Source organism: Ictidomys tridecemlineatus, chromosome 11 (assembly GCF_052094955.1).
Source record: "Ictidomys tridecemlineatus isolate mIctTri1 chromosome 11, mIctTri1.hap1, whole genome shotgun sequence".
Classification (NCBI taxonomy): Eukaryota; Metazoa; Chordata; class Mammalia; order Rodentia; family Sciuridae; genus Ictidomys; species Ictidomys tridecemlineatus.
This window is the reverse complement of record NC_135487.1, coordinates 61,155,906-61,179,898: the sequence shown is the minus strand read 5'-3', so window position 1 is coordinate 61,179,898 and position 23,993 is coordinate 61,155,906. Positions and strand designations below refer to the sequence as shown.

The window sequence follows — 23,993 nt, the reverse complement described above, 5'->3', positions numbered from 1 at the left end:
TTGAGTGGTAATTGAAGGCAGGTAGGGTGTGGCCATAGAAGGTATGGCATTGGGGGCATGGCTTTGGGATATATATTTGTATTTGGCAAGTGGAGATCTCTCTGCTTGCTAATCATCATGTGTCCTGCTTCCTTTTGCCATACTCTTCTGCCATGAGGTTCTGCCTCACCTTGAGCCCTGAGGAATGGAGTCTGCTGTCTGTGGATTGAGAACACTGAAATTGTGAACCTCAATAAACTTTTCCTCCTCTACAATTGTGGTGGGGTCTTTTAGTTGCAGTGGCGAAAAAACTGACTAAAACAAAAATTGGTAGTGAGAAATGAGTATGACTAACCTGTCCATGTGGTTCAAAAGCTATTGGAGTTTGTTGGAGGAATTTTGAGGTATGGAAATGCTTTCGATTGTTGTAAGCAGAGCTTAATGGCTCATTCTGATGGGAACTCAGAAGAACAGAATGCCAGTGGGACTGTGGACAGTGAAAACAGGGCTCAAGAGAAAAAGGAGGACACTATTATTGGAGTAGAGGGCATTCATTGTTATAATCTAGCTGAAAAGTTGTCTGCATTTTGCCCATGTTCTGAGACTTTCTGTGAGGCTGATTTTAAAAGTGACAGACTTCATAATCTGGAGGAAGAAATTTCTAGATAGCATAACATGCAGGAAGGGGCATGGATATTGCTGTGGCTTCCAGCCAAGTTTATTGTGATATTTAGAAGCAGAAAGCAGAGCAGAAAGATTTGAGAAACTTGAAAGGCCAGAGTAAGACTGGGCCTAAGGAAATTGCAGTTGCTAAACACACTGAAGAAATGTTAATGAGACAATGAGACAGATGGCTTGAAGGCATTTCAGGAGCTGGCAAGACCACACCCATCTCAGACTCAAGGAAGTAGAAATAAAAATTCTCTCTGAAAAGAGACCAGTGGGGTACCTTTCTTGCACAATGATGTCTAGGAAATTTTTTCAATATGTTTAGCTACCCAGGCACTCAGAGGCTGCTGCATCCAGGGTCCCTGGAGGCTTGGATACTGCTTGAGATGGTGACAGACCTTGGTGTCAACCATGGTATTCCGGAGTTAGGGGATCATGGAGGTTTCCACCAAGATTTCAAAGGAGGGCCTGGGAGGCCAAGCAAAGTGTAGCAGGGTTGGAATCCCTGTGGGCACTCCCTGAGAGGGCAGAGTATGGAGTGGAAATCTCCAAGATTAAAGAATTGCTAGTAACATGGGACATCATTCTAGGAAAGCTGCAGGAACTGAGCAGAGACAAGCCAACAGAAAGGCTAGTTGGACTGCAACCAACAAGGGTACAGGAGTGGATATACACAACCCTTTGGACAGAACATCATGATGCCATGTGACCATGTGACCAGATGCCAAACGTGGAGCTACAGGACATGTTTGCCCAACTGGATTACATTCTTGCTTTGGTCCTATCCCTTCTTTCTATGCCCTATTTTTCTGAAAAGAAATGTTGACTCTGTAATATTATATATTAGATACTTATAAATTTGCTCTAATGTTACAGGAGCACACAGTGTGAGATTGCTTTGAGCCTCAGAGAAGACTTTAGACCTGGAACTTTAAGCAATCTCATAGTTGAGACTATGGGGACTCTTGGGAATGGACTGAATATATTTTGCATTGTCAGATGAGTGAGCTTTTCTGAGTCAGGGGTGGACTGTTATAGTTTGGATCTGTAGAATCCCCCAAAAGCTCATGTTTGAGATAATGTAAGAAGGTTTAGAGAAAATATGATTGGGTTATAAGAGCTTTAACCCAATCAGTGAATTAATCACTTGATGGAATTAATTGGGGAGTAGCTGAAGGCAGGTGGGGCATGGCCTAAAGAGGTGGGGCATGGCTGGAGGAGATAGGGCACTGGGGCATGGCTTTGCAGCATATATTTTTATCTGGCAAGTAGAGATCTGTCTCTGCTTTCTGATCATCATGTGACCTGCTTCCCTCTGCTACACATTATTCTGCCTTGATGTTCTGCCTCACCTTGAGCCTTGAGGAATGGAGCCTGCTGTCTATAGATTAATCATGAGCTCCCAAATAAACTTTTCCTTCTCTGCAGTTGTTCTGGTGGAGTCTTATTAAATCACAGCAGCAAAAAAGCTGACTAAAACATTAGTGTTGCCCATTCTTTAAGCATTGTTGGATTTTTTTACTCAGATTTTAAAAATTCCATTCTGTACATTTTGGCAAAATATAGGTTATGCTAGATCAATGACATTCATGAATACAACATTCCTTATTTTGATTATTTCTGTGAACCATCCAAAATATTCAAGAAATATGGTAATTTATAATATTGGTAATGTAATGCAGATTTGAATTCCAAATCTTAAAGCTGGTGTGCTCGAGTAAGTCATTAACCTAGTTAGGAGTTAAGCAATGTAAAACAGACGGATGAGAATTTCTCTACGTAATACTGATCTTAAACCCAAGAGGAAAGGATAAGGGTGTCTGTGCTACTTGCTCTTTCCTGCAATCAAGGAAGAGTGGTAAATATTGCAGGAGCATTTGGAGGTAGAGATGAAGCAGTGAAGACTGAATTATGAATTTAATTATGTGAGGGTAGAAGCTACTGGTAGAGATGGTTATGACTGTGACCAAGTGGCAGGCTTGGTGACTGAAAAGATCTAATGAGAGCAGGGCCAGGAGCAACCTGTATCCCTTATTTCTTTCTGTAGAAAAGATGGCTTTGGCGAAATGATTGGAGACAGACTAGAATATTAGCTTCTGCATCTCTTGGAAGTTCTGTTCTCTGATTTTCACATTTAAGGAGGCACTGAAATTTTTCATTATGTCTTGTTACACTTATAGGAGGAGTTACATGCTTTAGTGCCGCTATTCTTTGATTTGAGAGTTTGCTAAGGTCTCTGGATAATTCCATTTAGAATTTCAAGGGCCTATTTTATTCTAGATATGTGCCATAAATATTGAACAGTGATAATGAGTTCATGTATATAACTTAATCATCTGAGACAATTAAATTATCAGTATGAAATAAAATACACATTAAATCTTTTAAAATGCCAATTCATATAGTTTCAGGGTACTTTAGATTTGTTAAAAGGAAACATTCATATTAAACAAATCTGGGATTGAATTCAGACTCCATTAACTTGATAACTGTGACCTGGGGCATGTTACTTAACCAATTTGATAGCCTGTAAAACAGAAGTGATAATACATTTCTCATAGGCATAATATGAGATAATATATATAATGTGTTTATTAGTATATTGCTTGAGATATATCAAGTGCTTGATAAATGTTACCTATATTTTTTAGATGTTAGCTATTATACTAAACGACATATGAATTTAATTATATGAGCCTCATGTAATTTGTCAGTATGATAGATAACATGGCTGCAGTGTGGTTGAGTTTTTATTTTTTAAATTTTTGACAGTAGGGATTGGACCCAGAGGCACTTTACCACTATATTTAGATATAGTCTCACTAAAGTTGCTTAGGGCCTCACTAAGTGTCTGAAGCTGCTCTTGAACTTTAAAAACTGCTTTTGAACTTGAAATCGTCCTGCCTTATCCTCCCAAATCCCTGGGATTATAGGCATATATGACTGTGCCTGACTGAGTTTTCATTTTTAATACAATTATCAGATATCTGGCATCATATAGTCTGGGAAGGCTAATTGATATTTGGCAAGTTGAAAGTAATTCAGAAAATTTAAATGGTCTAGCATTGGTGGCTAGCGTATTTCTTATGATTAGTTTCATTGTACATTGGTGGTAAGAATTATTAATTTGGAGATTCTTTAGGACATGGAAGAGGAAAAGCCTAAAAGTAAATTACCTTAATATTAAGCTACTGATTAGTTCGATTTGCTGAATTTTTTTGTTCCATTACTCATGACATTGCTGCAGAAGCTGAGTATCCTAAATAATTTGTGTCAAAGGTGAAAAAAGCAACGTCTACAAGGCAGAAACCTAGAGGGCCAGATTTAAAGAGGGCATCAGAGATCCTAAAGACACTCATATTTCCTGCTGTTTTAATTTCTGCTGTTATTATAGCTTGGAATGTTGATGTTAATGAAGGTGAGCCCAGTAATCCTAGCTACAGCAGCTCAAGATGCTATACGTAGTAGTATCTGATTAACAGCATGACTAGAGAATGTCAAACAATTTTAAGGGAAGAATTTAAAAACATTTTGACTGAAATAGTAATTTATTTAAATTTCATTCAGTGAAAAGTTTTTGTTAAAGTAACACCAGTCTATTTTAAGTGAAAATTTATGCTTTTTTTTGAAATTTATACTCTTGTGGTCAAGAACTGTGAAAGAGTGTTCATTTATTCAAATGAATTTATTTTTTAACTCATTTGATCCCCAGGTTCCTGATTGTGTTAAGGAAGATTTTCAAGGAAGCAGGTCAAAGAATGGCCTTGCATCTTCAATGCAGGATTTACCTGTTCATTCAATGTTTGGCAAATATAATGATGGAAAAGCATTTATTTTAGATCACCCCTCTCTGTATATTTCTCATATTGGGATTTTAAATTTATTTTTAGAGAAGTTTTAGAATTTTATTTTCATATCGATCATGATCTTTAAAAAAAATCTGTTAAGTATGATAAGGGTAGATACCAACAAATGGTAAGGAAAAACACATTGATAGTTTTCTTTATGTTTGTTTTTATCAGAAAAGAAAGAAGTTATGCTTTATGAGTCTTCTATGTTTAATAAGTAAATACATATGACTTATACATAAGTATATATGAGTGTGTCCTCACAAATTTTTAACCAATAGGTAGTGTACGATTTAAAAAATGTGGAAACCATTTGTTTATATAAATAATTATTATATAACTAACTTGCCATACAGTTGCTCATTTTTTTTTTTATTTTGAGTTGAGAGAAGGCCACATTACATATGCTTTGTTGTGTGAAAAAGTTTTTACAGGGGCTTGAAAAGAATAAAGTGTGAGAGTTGAGTCATCACATATGGTAGTCATCACACATGGCTTGCCAAAGAATATCGTATTCTTGTATGAATTGGTTGTATTTTGGGGATTTTGTTTTAATAAGATAGATGACAACTTCTTGTTAGTTATTTGTAGGCATGTCTAAGTATGTCTTTAAGGTAAATTATTTTGGTCTTGATTTTAGCAGTGATGGATTTGATACCCATTATGTGCAGATTTAAATAATTGCTGTGATGCTAACTTTGATAGTTAAGTGAAAAAGACATTTTAAGGAGTCAGTAAGTGAGATCTCATACCTGACATTCAAGGAATGTTTATTGGCAAAAACTACTTAAATATAAGGATCTGATTGTCTTTAACAGTAAGCAGAGGCTTAAAAATTTTGAATTGTGTATTGTACAGTGTACTTTTGTGAACAGGTATTTCTTATGTTATTGAATTATATTTGTAATGTTGATGTTAAAATATAGAATGAAATTAAATGTAAGACCAGATCTGAAGCTCTTCTTAAACATAACAGTAGTCATTTCATTTTAGCAAAAATAATATCATCTTTCAAATAGGATTATTGTTTTTAAGAGTATTTCTAGTTTGGTAGTTTTGTTAGATTTTAATTCATAATTTTATCTTGATTCTGTAGTTTTATAAGAAGTTTAGCAAACCTAAGTAGCTTACTTGCATGCATATATTAAGTACCATTATAGAGAAAAATTAGCACTTAGACCAAGTAAGAATTTTTATTTTCTACAGAAAAAAAGTTCTGTGCATTTATTTTCACGATCTCATGAACAATGAACTAGAATATGTGGTTGGACTTCTAAACCTTTGGAATTTCTTGACTTTTTCTAATTTACCCACATTATTACAGATAAGATGATTTTTAAGATATATTATGTTTGATCAAGGACCATGACAGTACTTATCCTGAGGCTCAAAGTTATCTGCAGGAAAAATGTTGATTGAATTTATAATTTTAAGCCGAAATTATTACTGCTTTTTGGTTAATATTGATATATAGATATTAAATAATCATTTAGTTTTATAGAGTGAAATTAACAATAAACAAATGACATGGCCTTAATGTATTCATTTAAATATTTACATTTGTATATCAGTTCATTCTTGTTTAATAAAAATTATAGGATTGATAACAACTTAATGTAAATTAATGATCTTAAGATATAAAAAAAGAAAATATATTTTCTATTTTAAGAGGAATAACTTTCATCATTCTGGGAGTATGAATCAGTAACAGCTGAAGATCTGATATTTGAATGTGGCAGGATTGGAATGATTTCAAAGTTGAAATCTAGCCAGTTTTCAAGAAAAAATCACAATGTTTCAATTTTGAACTTTAATGTATTTGGAACATATGCAGCAGAACATTTTCTTCTTGCTGTCTCCTGCCAAACTAATTATGTATGCCACATTAATTTTTCCCTTAAGTTTTGGAAGCACAAGTATATGGTAGAATAAAGAATTTCCTGATTCATGTTCACTAGTTTTAATGACAGGATCAAGATAAGAAATATGTAAGAGGTATTTTGAAATTTCCTCTTAAAGAAATGATTTGCAAAAATGAAAATGTTTTATTTACTTAAAATCATTTATTGAATTCCTACTATATGAGAGGCTTTATTACTAAGGCTGTGTGACAGTAGTAAATAGGATGGATAGATTACTGTCCCTCTGAAAGCTTATATTCTAATGGAATGATGGTGGGAGATGATAGGGATTTCAGATTCATAAATGTCGTATATAAAGTCAAACAAAATGAGTAGCTTAGCTAATTGGAATGATTTGAATATCTGTTTGGAAAGAAGCCTTAAGTTTGGTCAGTAGCCCTTAAAGTGAGAAAGACTTGGCGTATTTCTGGTATAGAAAGCCCAGTTGTGGAAAGAATCTAGTGATAACGGCTGGTAGGGGCTAAAGACAGAAACCAGATTAAATGAACCTTTAAGACCATGTAAATGATTTCAGTTTTACTCTAATTATAATGTGAAAAGCTGGGAAGGTTTTAAATGGAAAAGTTTTGGCTTATTTAAGTAAGATCACTCTGGAGCCTATCAGGAGAATGAACTAAAAGAGGGTGAGACCAGGTAGGGAGATATTCCAACATCTAGTGCAGAGATGATGGTAGCTGGAATTAGGGAGGAGTGGAAATGTGTTCTCATGCCATACTGATCCCACATACTGATGGATTGCATGCTTTGGGAATTTAAAAGTTATTTGGAATATCATTGTTTTAATGTGAACTCTTTAAGTCTAGAGAATGTCTAATGTTACTAAAATTAAAAAAAAAATGGGGAAGACAGTGTAGTTTCTTTAGCTTCCCTTGGCTATATGACATAAAGTAAACTCTTGGGAAAAAAATTAAGTTAGCAACTTCAAGTTCTGTGCATAAGTTCATGCTAAATTGCCCTATTTCTCTACTTTAAAATTTATGCTATGTAAGAATATGAAAAAAAATAATTAAGGCCCCTTTAAACATGTAGTTGGAAATTTAGTTAGTTTTAATGAGGAAAAGAACGAACATACTTGCTATATGATATAAATAAAATGTCTGTGTTTAACATTTTGGTTTTATTTAAAGAGTATATTTACTGGAACTTTTTTTTTCCCTAGTCACATTGTCCTGATGCTTGCTGATGATATGGCATGCAATCCTAGAAATCCCAAACCAGCTACAGTGTTTAGTCACAAGAATATGGAACTAAATGTGTATGGAGATGATGTGGAAGTGGATTATAGAAGCTATGAGGTAAATTGTTTAATTCAGCAAAATATTTGAACTGATGTCATTACTTTTATGTCTTAGAGACAGCAGGAGAATACCATTAATTGTCTAATTCTTTTTCTTTAAATTTAGTACCTAATTTTTGCTGAGCTTTCATGTAATTTGTCTCTGTAGTTCATACTAAAGAAATAATATGAGTAAAACTACTGAAGTATGAATGTTTCATATGTATTTCTAAGATAGGAAACTTCATATTGGCTTTTAATTAAAGCATTTTAGTGAGGTTTGATGTATTACTTTTCTTTCACAGGAAATATTATTACTTGTGTTTTACCTTTGCTCAGCAATTTCAAGTTTAGTATTTTTATAAATATATTAATTGTGGAAAAATTGTAATGACTAACAAAACACCATATGTCCACTACTTAGAGAGTAAGCCACTTTTATTTTGCTTCCAGTGTTTTTCTGTATATATAATTAAAAGTAAAATGTGTATAAAATGCTATTTTAACTATATTTTCTTCCTTTGAAATTTTTAAATTTAACAGATTATGACAGTGTTTAAATTTTGAAGTCCTCCTAGATAGTTCTTCCTCTTTTACCAGCTAACCAAAAGTAAGACACAGTATCTTTATCTTTACTGAAGCATAGCTGTCTTCTAAGCTGTGAACTCCTCCAGGATATAGCCTAAATCTACATACTTTGTACCTAGCAAGTACCTATGTAGTCCTTTGTAGATACTAAAAATATTTTTCAATGAATTAAATGTATATGAATATTTGACTTTTTACTTATTTATTTAGATGCCTTAAAATATTGACCAAAAATATTTCTTCCTTGTTAGTCAGCAAGAAGTCCTATTAAAATTGATATTTTGCTGTCTCTTGGGCAAAATATAGATTAAATGTCTTATACATACATATTCATACACATTTATACACCCATGATGTAGAGAAAAGTCCCACAAGAAAGCTGGATTGATTTTCTATTCTTTAAAGTTATATATGCATAATATATGACTTAGCTCTTGATTTTTACATTTTACCCTCTGGAGGTTTAAATAATGCCCTCAAAGAATTTTAGAGGGCTAGAAATTCCAGGTTGGGAAATCTGATTTAAAGTGTTATGAATTTTTTGCATGTTACAGATGCTCCTTCTAGGTGTGGTGGCTCATGCCTGTATCCTTCTAGGTGTGTTGGCTCACGCCTGTAATCCCAGTGGCTCTGGAGGCTAAGGCAGGAGGATCATGAGTTCACAGTCAGCCTCAGCAAAAGCGAGGAGCTAAGCAACTCAGTGAGACCCTGTCTCTAAATAAAATACAAAATAGGCCTGGGGATATGGTTTAGCTGTCAAGTGCCTCTGAGTTCAGTCCCTGGAACACCCCCTTTCCCCCATAAAGATGCTCCTAACGAAATTCAAGTTTACATAATTCATTAAAAAATTAATGAAACATAATTTGGGGGGATGATTAATAGAACTTTTTTCATTATTTGTTATTGACTAAGTAGTTGTACATATAAGTTGCAATAATGTAACTGTACTTATTTATAAATTCTTATATTTTGTGTCTTTCCAAAGAATTACCTATTCAGACAGACTAGTAATTTTTAAGCTTTTGGGTAAATACTTTTTATTTTATTTTTTCAGTACAAAGATTGAATCCAGGGGTGCTTTACATCTGAGTTATATCCCCACTCCTTTTTTTTTTTTTTTTTTTTTTCCTGAGACAGGGTCTCATTAAGTTGCCCAGGCTAGCCTCAAACTTGATGATCCTCCTGCTTCAGCCTCTTGAGTAGCTGGGATTATAGGTATGTGATTATAGGCATGTGACACCACATCAGATGCTTTTGAATAATTTTTAAAGACAATACTTTGTGTAGTATTTAAAATTTTTAAATGAGATTTAACTTATTTTTTCTCCAAGGTATTTTTTTCAGGTTCCATTTCAACTGATTCATATCTCTCTCTCTCTCTCTCTCTGTCTCTCTCTCTCTCTCTCTCTTAAGGTAACTGTGGAAAATTTTTTGCGGGTATTAACTGGGAGGATCCCATCTAGTACTCCTCGGTCAAAACGACTTCTTTCTGATGATAGAAGCAATATTCTTATTTATATGACAGGTAATTTTAGGATTTAGAGATTTCTTAGTATAATATGTTGAAACTCTTTTTGAAGAGAAATTCATGGGCATTAAACACATTAAACACGTTAAATGATTTGGGGTTAAAATAGTTTTTTGTCATGTAGTTCTGTCTTCTCACGATACAAAACTATTTGAAATGACATTTGAAAATGGTATAGGTTGAGCATTCATAATAAAAAAATCTGAGATCTGAAATGCTTCAAAATCAAACTTTGAGTATCAATGTGAATGCCACCAGTAGAAAATTCCACACTGACCTCACATGAGAAAGTAGGCACACTAAAAATAATGCATAGAACTACCTTCAGGCTTTGTGTGTAATGTATACCTAAAACATAAAATTTATTTTATTTTAGACAAGGATCTTATCCCAAAGATACCTAATTATGTAGAAGCAAATATTTCAGAATCTGAAATCTGAAGTACTTCTGTTTCTAACAGTTTGGAACAGCAATACTCAGCCTTTATAACATTTTGTGCTATTGCTGTTTCTTGTCCTTTTGCTCTTTACTGTTGCCTTGGTAAAGTTTACTACCTTTTACTTTGTATACTGCTAAAGCATCTCTCTTTTAGTTTTGTTTTCCTGTTAGTCATCCTGCTAAAATGTTTACTAGAAATTGCAAATTTGTCTGTCCTCTGCTTAAAACTAAAAATGATTTCCTATTGATTGAATCTCAGATTTTGTGTGTATAAAGTATAAAGATTAACTGAATGTAGACACTTATTCAGTTAATCTTTATACTTTATTCTTATTCAGTTTTGTTCTGGAGTGTGGGTTCATGAAATTGCATTGTGAACATACTTATGAAATGTAAGTTGTAGTAGTCTTTTGACTATATGTTGAGGAACTTTATTGGACATAATGTTCTCCATAATATAATAGTTAAATACTGTATATAATAATATGTTATGATTTTATATATTATTTAATTTCAGTCTTAATTCTTACACTTTTTCTAAGTATAAGCTCTTGGCTGTTTTGTCCTCCAGATATTTACTTAAACTGTTGCCTTTGCTTATGACGTCCTCTCAATCCACTTTGTTTACGTGACTATCGCTTATCTTTTTGGTGTTAGCTCAGGAATTTTCTTTCTAAGTCTAAGGTGACTTTTTTTTCCAGTTGCCTAGAAAGCCCTAGTTTACATCTCTTGTCCCAATAATTATTGATTTTGAATTCTAAGATATAATCATCAATTATATGTTTTTCATCTTTTTATGATCAGTACTTATCTTATAGTAGTATTTAGTAAATGTGAATATTATAGTAGTATTAAGTAAATGTTATCAAAAGGTATTCAATAAATATTTTAGAGAGCTTTTCACTAAATTGATAGTAAAAGAGCTGCAGAATGATTTCTTAGATGTCATATGGCAGGGTAGGTAATGATCCTAGCTTAGTGGCTTTTCTTTATCATGTTGCATTTATTTACCACTTTTTAGATTCTGTTTATTTACTTTATAAATTAGCTCAACAGAATTAATGAAGTCCAAAATCTTTCATTTTATCTTATCTTAAAATTATAAGAAAATTATATGCTTTTTTGGCAAAGAAAATGAAATACAGTTTTATAGCCTAGCGCTAGTTGATGTGTTAAAAGATTTACACATTTTTTTTCTAATTATGTGGGTTCTTTTTTAGAATAAACTCATGGTATAGAAGACATTCCAGTAGTTTAAGATATACCTTGATAAATTATCACCCCGAATGTCTGCCTATTTTGGAAAAAATTTTTATTGAGACACAGTTTCACCTATTCATTTACATATTTTTCTCAACTGTTTTCACCCTATAATAGCAGAGTTCAGTAGCTGTTACAGAGACCACATGGCTCATAATCCTAAAACATTTACAGTTTATGGAAAAAAGTTGCCAACCTCTGTAAGAGAATATAAAGGCTGATAATTATAATGTGATAAAAAAAAGATAATAGCTAATAGTTACTAAGGCTTACTATACATTATGTAATATCCTAAATTTTACATACGTAAAATTTATATATAAATAAAAAATATTAAAAAAATACACACACACACTCACACACATACACACACATATATATTTCATCCTCATAGCAGCTTGATGATTTAAGTGCTAATATTCAGGGCTGCCGTATATGGTAATAAGGGTTTTACACACAAGCATATGGCTTGGGATTAAGTGGGAGTTGAAATTTAGTGTATGTTTATACTTATTAAACTGCATGCCATGCTGCAGAGTTGTGTCTAATAGGAGGGAAGAATATTCCCACTGCCTCACTAACCACTTATAACCTCACAAGAATGCATAATATCCAGAGGAAGCCACTAAAATAGTCCATCTTTTCTGTAAAACTACTGTAGTTTTTTCAGTGGAAGGTACAATTTTAATAATCTGCACAAAGGAACTATAAAAGCAAACTAGGTGTGATCTTGCTGGTATGTTTCTCACTTATGGCTGAGGAAACTGAGGCATAGATTAAATTATTTGCCTAAAATAACACAGTAAATGGCACAGCTAGATTTGAATCTAGGCAGACTGGTTCTTTCGTGCATACTGAATGTCACAGTCTTTTAGCCAAGTCTTATGGGATTGCTGTCAGTGATGGTAAAAATGTCAATTTCTAGGTAAGAACTGCAGTTCCTAGTATTAATAGCATTCTAAGTATATACACTGTGAATAGTATAATCATATCATGGGACTAGCTAGTGTCTTGAACTCTTTCCTCATCAAAAATGTTTGCATAGCATTTGAAAAAATTTTATGTCTGGAATAAATTTTGGATGTAGTAATGGAGCCAGTGGAAAAGTATAAATATGGGTTTCTGGAATTGAATAGAAAAACTCTTGAAGATATGTCTCTACTATTTTTTACACAGTCTATCATTATCCTCTTTTTAATTGATATGGTAGAAAATTATTTGTTTTTGTAGTAAATATTTTAGAGCATAAAACAAGTGATATTAAAAATTTGCAATAAATGAAGTAAGTGTACATGTTTGGATGTGTGCAATTTGCAATTAAAAAAATATATCTGCTTGACTTTTTAACTCTTCTAATAAGGACATGGTGGAAATGGTTTTTTGAAATTTCAAGATTCTGAAGAAATTACCAACATAGAACTTGCAGATGCTTTTGAACAAATGTGGCAGAAAAGACGGTAATTAGAAAATGACTTCTTTTCATAAAATAAATTGATAACCTAAATTTTTTATGATAGATTCCTAGTTCTTATTTTATAAATTTTACCTTACTTTGATAATTTCTTCCACATTTAAAATTTGTTTGTTATACATTAAACTGTGTTTTTTAAAGGAAAAACTTAAGGGTTATTACTTAACATGAAAAAAATCAATCTTTTAAGATCAACTCTCTTGTAATTTAGCATCATTTTTTGGGGAGAGTCCTTTGTAAGCATTCTTTTATTTGAGAGTTGTTGTATATATGAGCTTACATGAACTCCAAGTAAACAATAGAATTGCTTTTAGCTTGATTGTACTTGTAGGTTACCTTCTGTACACATGGCACAAAGGGAAATATGATGCTTATTCTGCCTTCAAAGTATTTAAAATCTAACATAAGAGAGAAATGTATACACAAGCATACTACAAAAATTATCACTTTTGAAATATAAACAGAATGTATGGAAGTATTGAAGAGGAAATTTTATTTGGTACTGGTTGTTTTATATAGTGCTTAAATTTATTGCATGTTAGGTACTGGACACTGTGTTTTTCATGAATTATCTTAATTTCAGTAGCAACTCTGTGAGATAAGTACTATTATTTTCCCGTTTTTAACAAATGGATAAGCTGAGGCCCAGATAGGTTAAGTAACTCACTAAACTTTATGCAGCTGATAGTGCCAGAGCTAGGATTTATGCCCAAGTGGTCTGATCATAGAGCTTGCTTTTAGTTATTTTACTATACTGCCTTTAGTAATTTCAGAGGTTTCTGATCCTGGACAAATGTTGTCTCAGAACAAATATGTCATATTAATTGTACCTTCTGTCATTCTCTTGTACTTTGTGGTTCAAGATTCTATAGATCTTTTTCTAGGAGCATTATTAGCTGTTTACTCAGACCAAATGTGTGAAGAAAACTTCCACTAAAACCTATCTACCTCTTACTTTCACCTTCACCAATTATCTACATTTTTGTAAAAAAGAGATTTAATTGTGTTATTCTTTCACTTAACAACAAAAGAGAATAAAATACCACTTTGGTGGATTCCTCAAATGTACAGAATAAGAAAGAGACTTCATATGGTATCTTTACAAATTGACCCTATCCCAACTTTTTAAAAACCAGCTTCTCCGCCATACCTCAAATTTACTCTTTCTAAACTTTTTACATTGTATTTGTTCACATTAGGTGCTTTTTCTTCTGTTGGAATCTGTCCTTTCCCTAAGAGATAAAATAATGCTCACCCTTCATTGCCCATGTCAGGTATCACCTTTCTGTGAACCTTTTCAGTTCCCTCTATTCCTTTCACAGTGCTCATAGAGTACTTTGCTTTGTTAGACTGTAAACTCTTTGAGGTCAGGAATTTTTGTATCCCCAGTGTAGTGTCAGGGATATTGTAGATGCAATATATGTTTGTAATACTTACCTCATTTCAATTTAGTTTTATTTTAAGCTCTTTGAGTATGGTGACTAAGTCACCTCCCTCTTTCCCACACAGTTTCTAGGATAGTGCCAAATTAGTGGTTGTTGAGTTTAATATTCATTTGGTTCTGAATAATGTGACATGGACAAGGGAGAAGAACTTAAGTTGAGGCACAACTACTAGGCCCTGTTCAGGTGCTTTCCCTGCATAGGATTATACCTTTAACTTTTCAAGTGCTAAATTTCTATTGAAGACTCCACTTTTTTTGTTAATGAAATAGCTAAGACAACACAAACATCTTATGTAATAGAATATGTAAAAATATTATTGTATGATTAATACAGCATGATCTGTGACAAAATATATTATCACTTTTCTTTCAGGTACAATGAGCTACTATTCATTATTGATACTTGTCAAGGAGCATCCATGTATGAGCGATTTTATTCTCCTAACATAATGGCTCTAGCTAGTAGCCAAGTCGGAGAAGATTCACTCTCAGTATGTACATTTTCCCAATTTGTAAATGATACTGTTTTTGGAATCACTTGAATAGTTTTAGAATATACCTATTATTTTTCATTCTTAGACTTTTTAACACAGAGGAAATTTTAATTATATTTTAAGCATTTTGTTACAATGATGCTGTTGGACAATATACTTTTTTTTTTCCTCTTTTCATAGCATCAACCTGATCCTGCAATTGGAGTCCATCTTATGGATAGGTATACATTTTATGTTTTGGAATTTTTGGAAGAAATTAATCCAGCTAGTGAAACTAGTATGTATGACCTTGTAAGTATTCCTTTGATTTGATTATAACACATAGGTATATTAATGTGATAAATGAAGTTGATTATTCTTTGGAACCCTCTGTATTAGTGTTTCTAATGTTGAATTATGGCCTGTTAAATTGTTTTGAATCTTCCTTCCTATTAGTATCTTTCTCTTTACCACAAAAGATCCAAAGCTTCAGCCTAGTTAACTTGCTATTCCTGAGGTATTTCCCCATTTTCATTGGTTTACTCATTCTCTTTTCCCTATCAGAAATGTAATTTTTTAAAGATTAATCTTTTGAAATTCTACCTATTCTTCTGGGGTCAAATCAGATGTATCTCCTCTAAGATGTCTATTCAAATGCTTCCTTTTGGAATTTTTTTTACCTTTTCAGAATTTCCATAGAATCTTATTTATTTTGTGACAATTATTATGGTTTTTCTTTTTAAATTTTTTTATTTTATTATTTTTTAATTTAATTTTATTTTGTTTTTTTTTTTTAATGTGGTGCTGAGGATCGAACCCAATGCCTCACACATGCTAGGCTAGTATTCTACCACTGAGCCCCAGCCCCAGCCCTACAGTTTATCTTTTTTTTAATGTAAATTTTTAAAATTTATATATGAGAGCAGAATGTTTTACAATTCTTATTACATATATAGAGCACATTTTTTCATATCTCTGGTTGTATACATAGCATATTCACACCAATTTGTGTCTTCATACATGTACTTTGGATAATAATGATCATCACATTCCACCATCATTAATTATCCCATGCCCCCTCCCTTCCCCTCCAACCCCTCTACAGTTTATCTTTTATTGACCAGTGTGAAAGCCTTTCTATTTAATGGGAAACTCCTAAATGAAAAGAACCTTTGTTATCTATTTTTATGTGCCCTACAACTTCTGCTATAATCTTTTGACATCATTTGTTGAATTTCACTCAAAAAATCTTTCTGACCTTTCTGTACTGATTATGTATTTTTAATTAAATGAACTTTAAGTTGCTTTTGAAAAGCAGGAATAATAAAAGCTTGAAACAACAATTCTAGGCTGAATAAATTACTGTGTGTAAATGACTTTCTCTTCTTATTTCTTTTAACTTATACCTTCCTCATTTATTCACAAACATTTGAGTGCTTACTAAGTGCCAATTACTGGCTATTCCCCAATGAATAAGCATACACTGCTTTTGTGGAGTTTAGGAACTGAGACTGAGTACACAGGCTCCCTCTTACCCACATCAGCCTAAGTACCTTTGCATTGATCTTTTTAATTATATAGAAACACCTTCTTTGGTAAATTTTCTTTTACAAAGGGGGTTCTGCTCTAAAATTCTGAAAACGACTGCTATAGCCTGTCAAATTTGATAGAAGTACTTACTTCAGTTTCAAGATTATATATTTTGATGCCTGTTAAGTCTTGATTTGAATTTTAAAACTAAACTTATGACAGTGATGCTTTAATTTCAAGAAATAATAATCACCTAAATCCCAGTTACTTTAAAAGTTTAGTCTTGCTTTTGGATTCAACATTGTATACTTTATATAATTCTTGACGTATTCTCAAAAGTGTAAAATATACGTACTTTATATTTTAAAAGTCTAGTGCATTTAAAAAGTACTTCTTTCATTGAAATTATGTGGGAAAGAGTGAGGAAACTATTTTTTTAATTGTTCACAATTGTGATTTATTTTTAAATAAACATTCCTTGCTAATATCTGATCTTTCCCTTTCACCTCTGTTAAAAAAAAAATCTATATTTTGGTACTGGGGATTGAACCTAGGACCTAAGCACTCCATTACTGAGGTTCAACCTCTACTCCCTCCTTTTTGTTTTGTTTTGTTTTGTTTTAAGATGGTCTTGCTGTGTCTCCCAGGCTGGCTTGAAACTCTTCATCCTCCTGCATTAGCCTCCTGACTAATGTAGGTGTGCACAAATATGCCCAGTTCCATTTTAAAATTTAAGGATAACTGTTTTAATCTTAATTCAATCAGAATGGCCCATATTGTTGCAGTATACTAGTACAGTGATTTGACATATCTCTATATCATTTTTGTAATAATAGTTATTTTTTATTGGATTATGTGTATGCAGTAAAATTCACTGAGAATCAGCTGTATTCTGAGTATCATATATATTGGGTGTTTCAGTAACCACAAAATTAGAGGGCTTGGTGTGTAGCCCCTAAATTCATAGAAAACAGTTAGCATATTTATAAATTGTTACCTGTTATATGAAGTCTCTGAACCCTGTAGGTAATATTCCTTTGTGAATATATAACTCTTGCATATGCTTTTATTATACTTTTATTGTTACACTATCATTGTTTAGATTTGTGATGTACCCTTCTGCACAAGAAAGTGTTTTCTTTTTTGTTAATTTTTCAACTTTTTAAGTTATAATTATTTTTTTGGTACCAGGGATTGAACTCAGGGACACTAGATCACTGAGCCACATCCCCAGCCCTATTTTTTGTATTTTATTAGAGACAGAGTCTCAGTGAGTTGCTTATCACTTCGCTGAATTGCTGAGGCTGGCTTTGAACTCGTGATCCTCCTGCTTCCGCCTCCCTAGGTGTGGGATCACAGGCGTGCGCCACCATGACCAGCTTTAAGTTAATTTTCAATTGGCACAATATATGCAATAGTGGGATACTTTATGATATAATTATACATGCACATAACATAATTTGGTCAGTTTCATTCCCCAGTACCTCCACTTTGGGTCTAACCTTCTTAAATAAAAGATGTAAGGACTATGCTTTATGCATCTTAATAACCGCTGAACTTGATTATAGTACCTGGTCTATTTGTAGATGCTCATTGAATATTTATTGAATGAATGAATAAACATGACAGCAATGCATATATATATATATATATATATATATATAGTTCTTTTAAATACATTTTTCATAGAGGAGGTAAATTTTTAAGTTTGAAGGGAAAGAAATATAGCACACTTTAGGGAAATGGAATACTTGCAGATGGACAAAAGTTGCAAAAACAGGTGATTCTTCAGTAGTAAACATATAGCCTGTCTGGAGTATGGAGATTCTGTTAGTAAGAGGGATTCTTGAAAATTAAACTTAGTAATGTAGGATTTATGGTCTCTATTGTAGAGGTTAGGAAATCAGATTGATATAATAAACATTCTTGAAGGGAAGAATGACTTCATAATAAGTGGAAGTATATTTATTTTAGTAACAAAGAATAAGGTAACACTACTCAGTGTTTCTCAAGCTCATTTGACTATTTTTTCTGTTTTCTTCTGCTGGGGTACCTAATAAAGGCTATCAAATTGCTTTCACAGGAATGCTCTCAAAGGCATTCAGTATACCTGGGGCTTCAGTCTTATCTCTGTTTATCTTATCTTTTAATTTGTTTATTCAACCTTTCATGTGTCCTTCCTTTTGGACATTTTACCTTTTTGAGCTTCTTTCTTTTCCCCTTCCTTTGCTTTTAATTTATGTCTTATTTCCTTCTTTGTATTTATTTTGTATTTTCCTTTTCTGAACAGGGAAGGCAAAGATTACTGATAATGTGATGTTAGTTAAATTGCTTAATCTCATTGAGCCTTAGTTTAAAGTGGAGATGTATACTCAGAGCTATTAGTAGGCTTAAATGAGAGTCTTTTCAAATTGCTTATCACGTTTCTTGGAACACCTTGTGTTTCATAAACTTGATACTCAGTTCTTCCCCACCTCTTTCCCTTCCTATTGGTAATAACCTATGAAGCTGGTCTTGTCTTCACAGGTGGGAGGTGCTGTGGGCCTGAGTACTTATTGGTAGGCTTGTGATTGTTTCTTTCCTATACCCTGTGTTTCAGCCAAACTAGATTATTTTATGTATCTCTGCACTGATCCTATATTTTCCTTTCTATAAAGACTACTTTATCAAACATAGCTTAATTCTCACAATATCTTTTTTTCTCTTCTTCAAACTATAAGAAATTCATCTTTTTCTGAAGTAAAACTTGTCATTTTCCCTACCCTGATATGTTTTATTTATCTCTAACCTAAGATGTAAAGCCTTTACAGGAAATTTTATCATTCTTTGAATTCTCTATGGAAGGTAACAGTGGGAACTATATGAAACAGATACTTTTTATGCTTTGCAGAATGGAATAATTTATGTTTGTTCTTGATAATTCACTGATGTTGAATATCAGATATAAGATTAACAGAAATTTTTGTGGCATCTGTATAAGTAGTGAACCATTTATAATGGTTTTCACATTGTATTCTTTGGAATAATAGAGTGTCTGTAGAGGTGTTTTGGGTTTATTTTCATCATTGATAAACAAAATAAATTGATTTATAAAATGGTACAAAATTGCACAGCAAGAGCAAGGGGTTAGGTATTGGGGACATTACATGTCACTTACTTGAAACCCAGACTTTCTCCACCTAAATTTTTCTTTTTTAATGTACTTGGCTCTCATGTTACATTTTATTTGAACTTTGAGCCTAGAGTCATGATTTCAAAATGTCTGAAAACCATTCAGGTAGAGAGAGTACCCTTCTGAAGTGGACTTAGATATACACAAACAAAAAATTTCTGTTTTCATAATGCTGATTGTGAAATCTCGATGGATTTAGGAGTTCAAAATATATTTTGTAGCATATGATTCAAGAAAATGAATTTTTTTTCTCTCCAAGGACAGCTTCTCTTTTTTCATTGTTCTGATGTCTATATATCTGTATAGTTGTTATTTTAGAGTATCAAATATTATAATAGGAATGAGACATATATTTTTCCCCCTGAAACTGGAGATTGTACTATGGGTACACTGAGCTACATTCCCATCCCTTTTTATTTTAAGACAAGGTCTTGAATTTGAACTGGCCTTAAACTTGCCATTTTCCAACCTCACCCTCTTAAATTGATGGGATTATAGATAGGAGGTGCCCAATGAGACTTTAATCTTTAGAACCAGTAGCCTCTTTATATTTGGGGATCTTTTTTTTGTACCAGGGATTGAACCCAGGGGCCTTAACCACTGAATCACCTCCTCAGTCCTTTTTATTTTATATTTTGAGATGGGGTCTCACTAAGTTGCTTAGGGTCTTGGTAAGTTGTTGAGGCTGGCTTTGAACTTGTGATCCTCCTGCCTCAGCCTCCTGAGCCAATAGGATTATAGGCATATGCCACCATGCCTGGCTTGGAGAGTTTTAAAGATACATTACAGTTTTCTATATTGTGTCACTGGATTTAATAAAAGTTGTATGTATATGTGTGCATGCGTGTATTTATTAGTATTTTATTTTTCCAGTTTCAGGTATGTCCCAAAAGTCTCTGTGTTTCTACTCCTGGACATCGTACTGATCTTTTTCAGAGGGATCCTAAAAATGTCCTGATAACTGATTTTTTTGGGAGTGTACGAAAAGTGGAAATTACAACAGAAACTATTAGTTTGCAACACGATTCAGAAATCATGGAAAGCAGGTATTCATCTTAAATTGTTATTTGAATAGTCTAGTCTCATAATTTGTAAATTTTTATGAAACACATCAAGAGATGAAAGTTAGTGTTTGTCTGTAGTTTCACATTTCTACCCAATATTCATTTTATATAGGCCACATGCTTTACAGATTTATGGAGAAAAACTTAATAATAAATATTAGTGGAAAGTTAAGATTATGATTAAGATTATATTGGCATTTTAAAATGCAGTGTTGGTAGTAGTGCAGTGTGAGACTTGCTAAGACCTAAAACTTTGCCCCTAACTGGCCATTATAGAGCTATACTTTTCACTTTATTGGAACTCTTGGTAATTCATTAGGGAGAGGCATAAGAGAGATATAAGCCAGGTACTTCCTTTTTGAGGAGTGGATTGTTGTGCATGTATATTTGTGTGAGACAGGTTGAAAGAAATTGGTTAACTTTGGGTAAATTAATTTTAGAAATATTTATAATGTTCTTTTTTTCCTGAAAGGCAAAAATATCTCATTAAAATTAAATAATGGCTTGATTAATAGCCACTTTCTTGAAATATGTAACAATATATTTTGTTAGCTGTATAACTTAATTTGTTATTGTCTAATGCTATTGTCTCATGATATCATACTCTAGGGAACTTCCCTGGCTTGTTAAATGGCAACATATAAAATTCTCACCGTTTTGAACATTTCAGAGATTTCTTGTTGAACTTAGAATGTGGTAGGAATAAATCCAGAAACTAGCACAAAATACTTATTTATTTATGAATATTTAGAATTGATATTGCTACCTGTTCTGGGTATTCAAAGTCTTATATTTTTTCTTTTCCAATTTCCTATTGCTATTGGCTTAAAAAAGGTGTTAAGGCAATAGATTAAAATCCTACAGCAATATTTATTACCTTTATTTTTTGTTTAAATAACAGCTTTCAAATTGCCTCTGTAAAAATGGCTAAACGGTACTTTAACAAATGAGTAGTATGTCTTTTACTAAATTCATTCTATAATTCTCCTCAAACTTGATTCTATAAATATAATATTTGTCCTTGCCCTTCTCTGAACCATCCGAACATTAAATTAATCTCCTTTATAGGCAAGGACCATCTTTTTACTGCTTTACTTATTTTCTGTTCTCTCAACATACAATATTAAATATATAGTGATTGGACAATAAAAAATTGTTTCACTGGAATTCTGTTATATGTTCTGGAAGAATGGAAATTTGCCTCTTCAGTTTTCTCTGTGTATTCATTTGAAAACAAAAATTGTTAGTGCTGAAGAGATCTTAATTTATTCTTGTGGAAAATATTTTAAGCTTTAAAGCCAGACAGCAAGCATTATTGAATTAGAGCACCCTCTAGTGTTTGTAGATGAATTTTATTTAGGTTGTTTACCAAGTAGTTTCATAACTCCTAAGCTGGATCTGGTGGCATGGGCCTGTAATCTTAGCCATTCCCAAGCTCAGGCAGGAGGAGTGTTGTAGTCTAGGCATTAGGGGTAATAGGACAATATAAGAGATCCCATTTTTTAAAACAAATTTACTTGTATACTTTATTTAACTAATGTATGAGAATTTAGTTCTCATTGTGCTCCCAGGAATTTTTTACATGAATGTTACAGATATTATCTCATTGTATAAAGGTTTTGTTCACATGTATTTATGAATGACAATTGGAAGTTCTTTTAATAATCTTTTTTTCCTACCCTTTTTATTGATGCATTACAGTTGTACATAATGGTGGAATTTGTTGTTACATATTAGTATGTATACACACTATAACAATATAATTTGGTGAGTTTGGCTCCCCAGCTCTTTGCCCTTCCCTTTCTACTTTTCACCTCCTGGTTGCTTTCCTCTGTTCTACTGATCTCCCTTTCATTTTCATGAGATCCCTTCCTCTCATCTTTCTTTTCCTTTTTTCTCTAGCTTCCACATATGAGAGAAAACATATGATCCATGACATTTTGGAGTTTGGCTTATTTTGCTTAACATAATGTTCTTCATTTCTATTCATTTTCCTGAATGACATAATTTCACATTTCTTCGAAATGAATTTTAGGATTGTTTTTTTCTAGTTCTGGGAGGAATATCATTTGTATTTTGATGGGATTTACATTGCATTTACAATGGATTACAAACAGTGTAATCCATTGTTTGACACTGGCCTTTTTTTTTTTAATAAATGTTACAATAGCGATTTTTTTTTAAAGAGAGAGAGAGAGAGAGAGAGAATTTTAATATTTATTTTTTAGTTTTCGGCGAACACAACATCTTTGTTTGTGTGTGGTGCTGAGGATCGAACCGGGCTGCACGCATACCAGGCGAGTGCGCGACCGCTTGAACCACATCCCCAGCCCAATACTGGCCTTTTAAAAGATATTTTGTATATCTTGTTTTGATAGTATGGCCATTTTAACAATATTAATTCTGCCTATCTGTGAACATAGAGGTCTTTCCATCTTGTGTGTTTTAAATTTCTTTCTTCAAAGTTTTATAGTTTTCATTGTAGAGTTCTTTTACCTTCTAGTTTAAACTTATTCCTATTGTGAGTGGAATTGCTTTTCTGATTTCATTCTCAGCAGAATTCATTGCTGGTTTATAGGAAAGGTATTGATTTTTGTATGTTGATTTTATAACCTGTTACCTTGCCAAATCTCTTAGTTCTAGCAATCTTTTGGTGGTTTTTGGATCTTCTAGGTAAAGGATCATAACGTGCAAATAGTGATAATTTGACTTTTTTCTATTTTTATCCCTTGTATTTCCTTCTCTTGCCTAATTGCTCTTACTAGAATTCCTAGTACTATATTAAATAGGAGTAGTGAGGTAGGATATCCTTTTCTTTTTCCAGATTATAAAGAAAATGCTTTCAGTTTTTTCCCATTTATTATGCTTTGGGTTTTTCACATATAGTCTTTATGGTGCTGGGGTAGCTTCCTTCTATCCCTAGATTCTTCAGTGTTTCTGTCTTGAATAGCTGTTGAATTTTGTTAAAGGCTTCCTTTACATGAAAGCTTATTTAGAGAACAGCATATTCACCAAAAATCAGATATCAACTATTTTGTTAAGGAAGTTATAGCCTAGAATGTTTATCTATTTTGTTCAAACTTTAGTTTGAAAATATCAATACAATATTATTAAAATTGGTAGTTATGCCTTAAAAATATTACTTCTACATATATTTTAAGGAAACAGTGTAAGCCATTGGTTGACATTGGCTTTTTAAAAAATATTTTGTGTAATAGCCTAGCATATACTATTAATCAGATATGATAGAAGATATTAATACATAAAATTGACTGATGTAGTTTTATGGAATAAGAATTGTTTTAGTATTACTGTTTTTCTGAAACTTAG

At 32.6% G+C, this 23,993-nt stretch overlaps 1 protein-coding gene across 2 annotated transcripts in view; it reads left to right on the top strand.

The window, feature by feature from the left end:
* Positions 1–23,993, top strand: part of Pigk (phosphatidylinositol glycan anchor biosynthesis class K) — a 137,395-nt gene that overhangs the window by 44,538 nt on the left and 68,864 nt on the right. For both annotated transcript variants that reach the window (XM_078026543.1, XM_005330689.5), the window contains exons 4-9: positions 7,578–7,713; positions 9,696–9,807; positions 12,870–12,966; positions 14,798–14,915; positions 15,099–15,209; positions 20,473–20,645. In XM_078026543.1, coding sequence (XP_077882669.1) covers positions 7,578–7,713; positions 9,696–9,807; positions 12,870–12,966; positions 14,798–14,915; positions 15,099–15,209; positions 20,473–20,645 — 747 coding nt within the window. The remainder of the gene's footprint in view (positions 1–7,577; positions 7,714–9,695; positions 9,808–12,869; positions 12,967–14,797; positions 14,916–15,098; positions 15,210–20,472; positions 20,646–23,993) is intronic.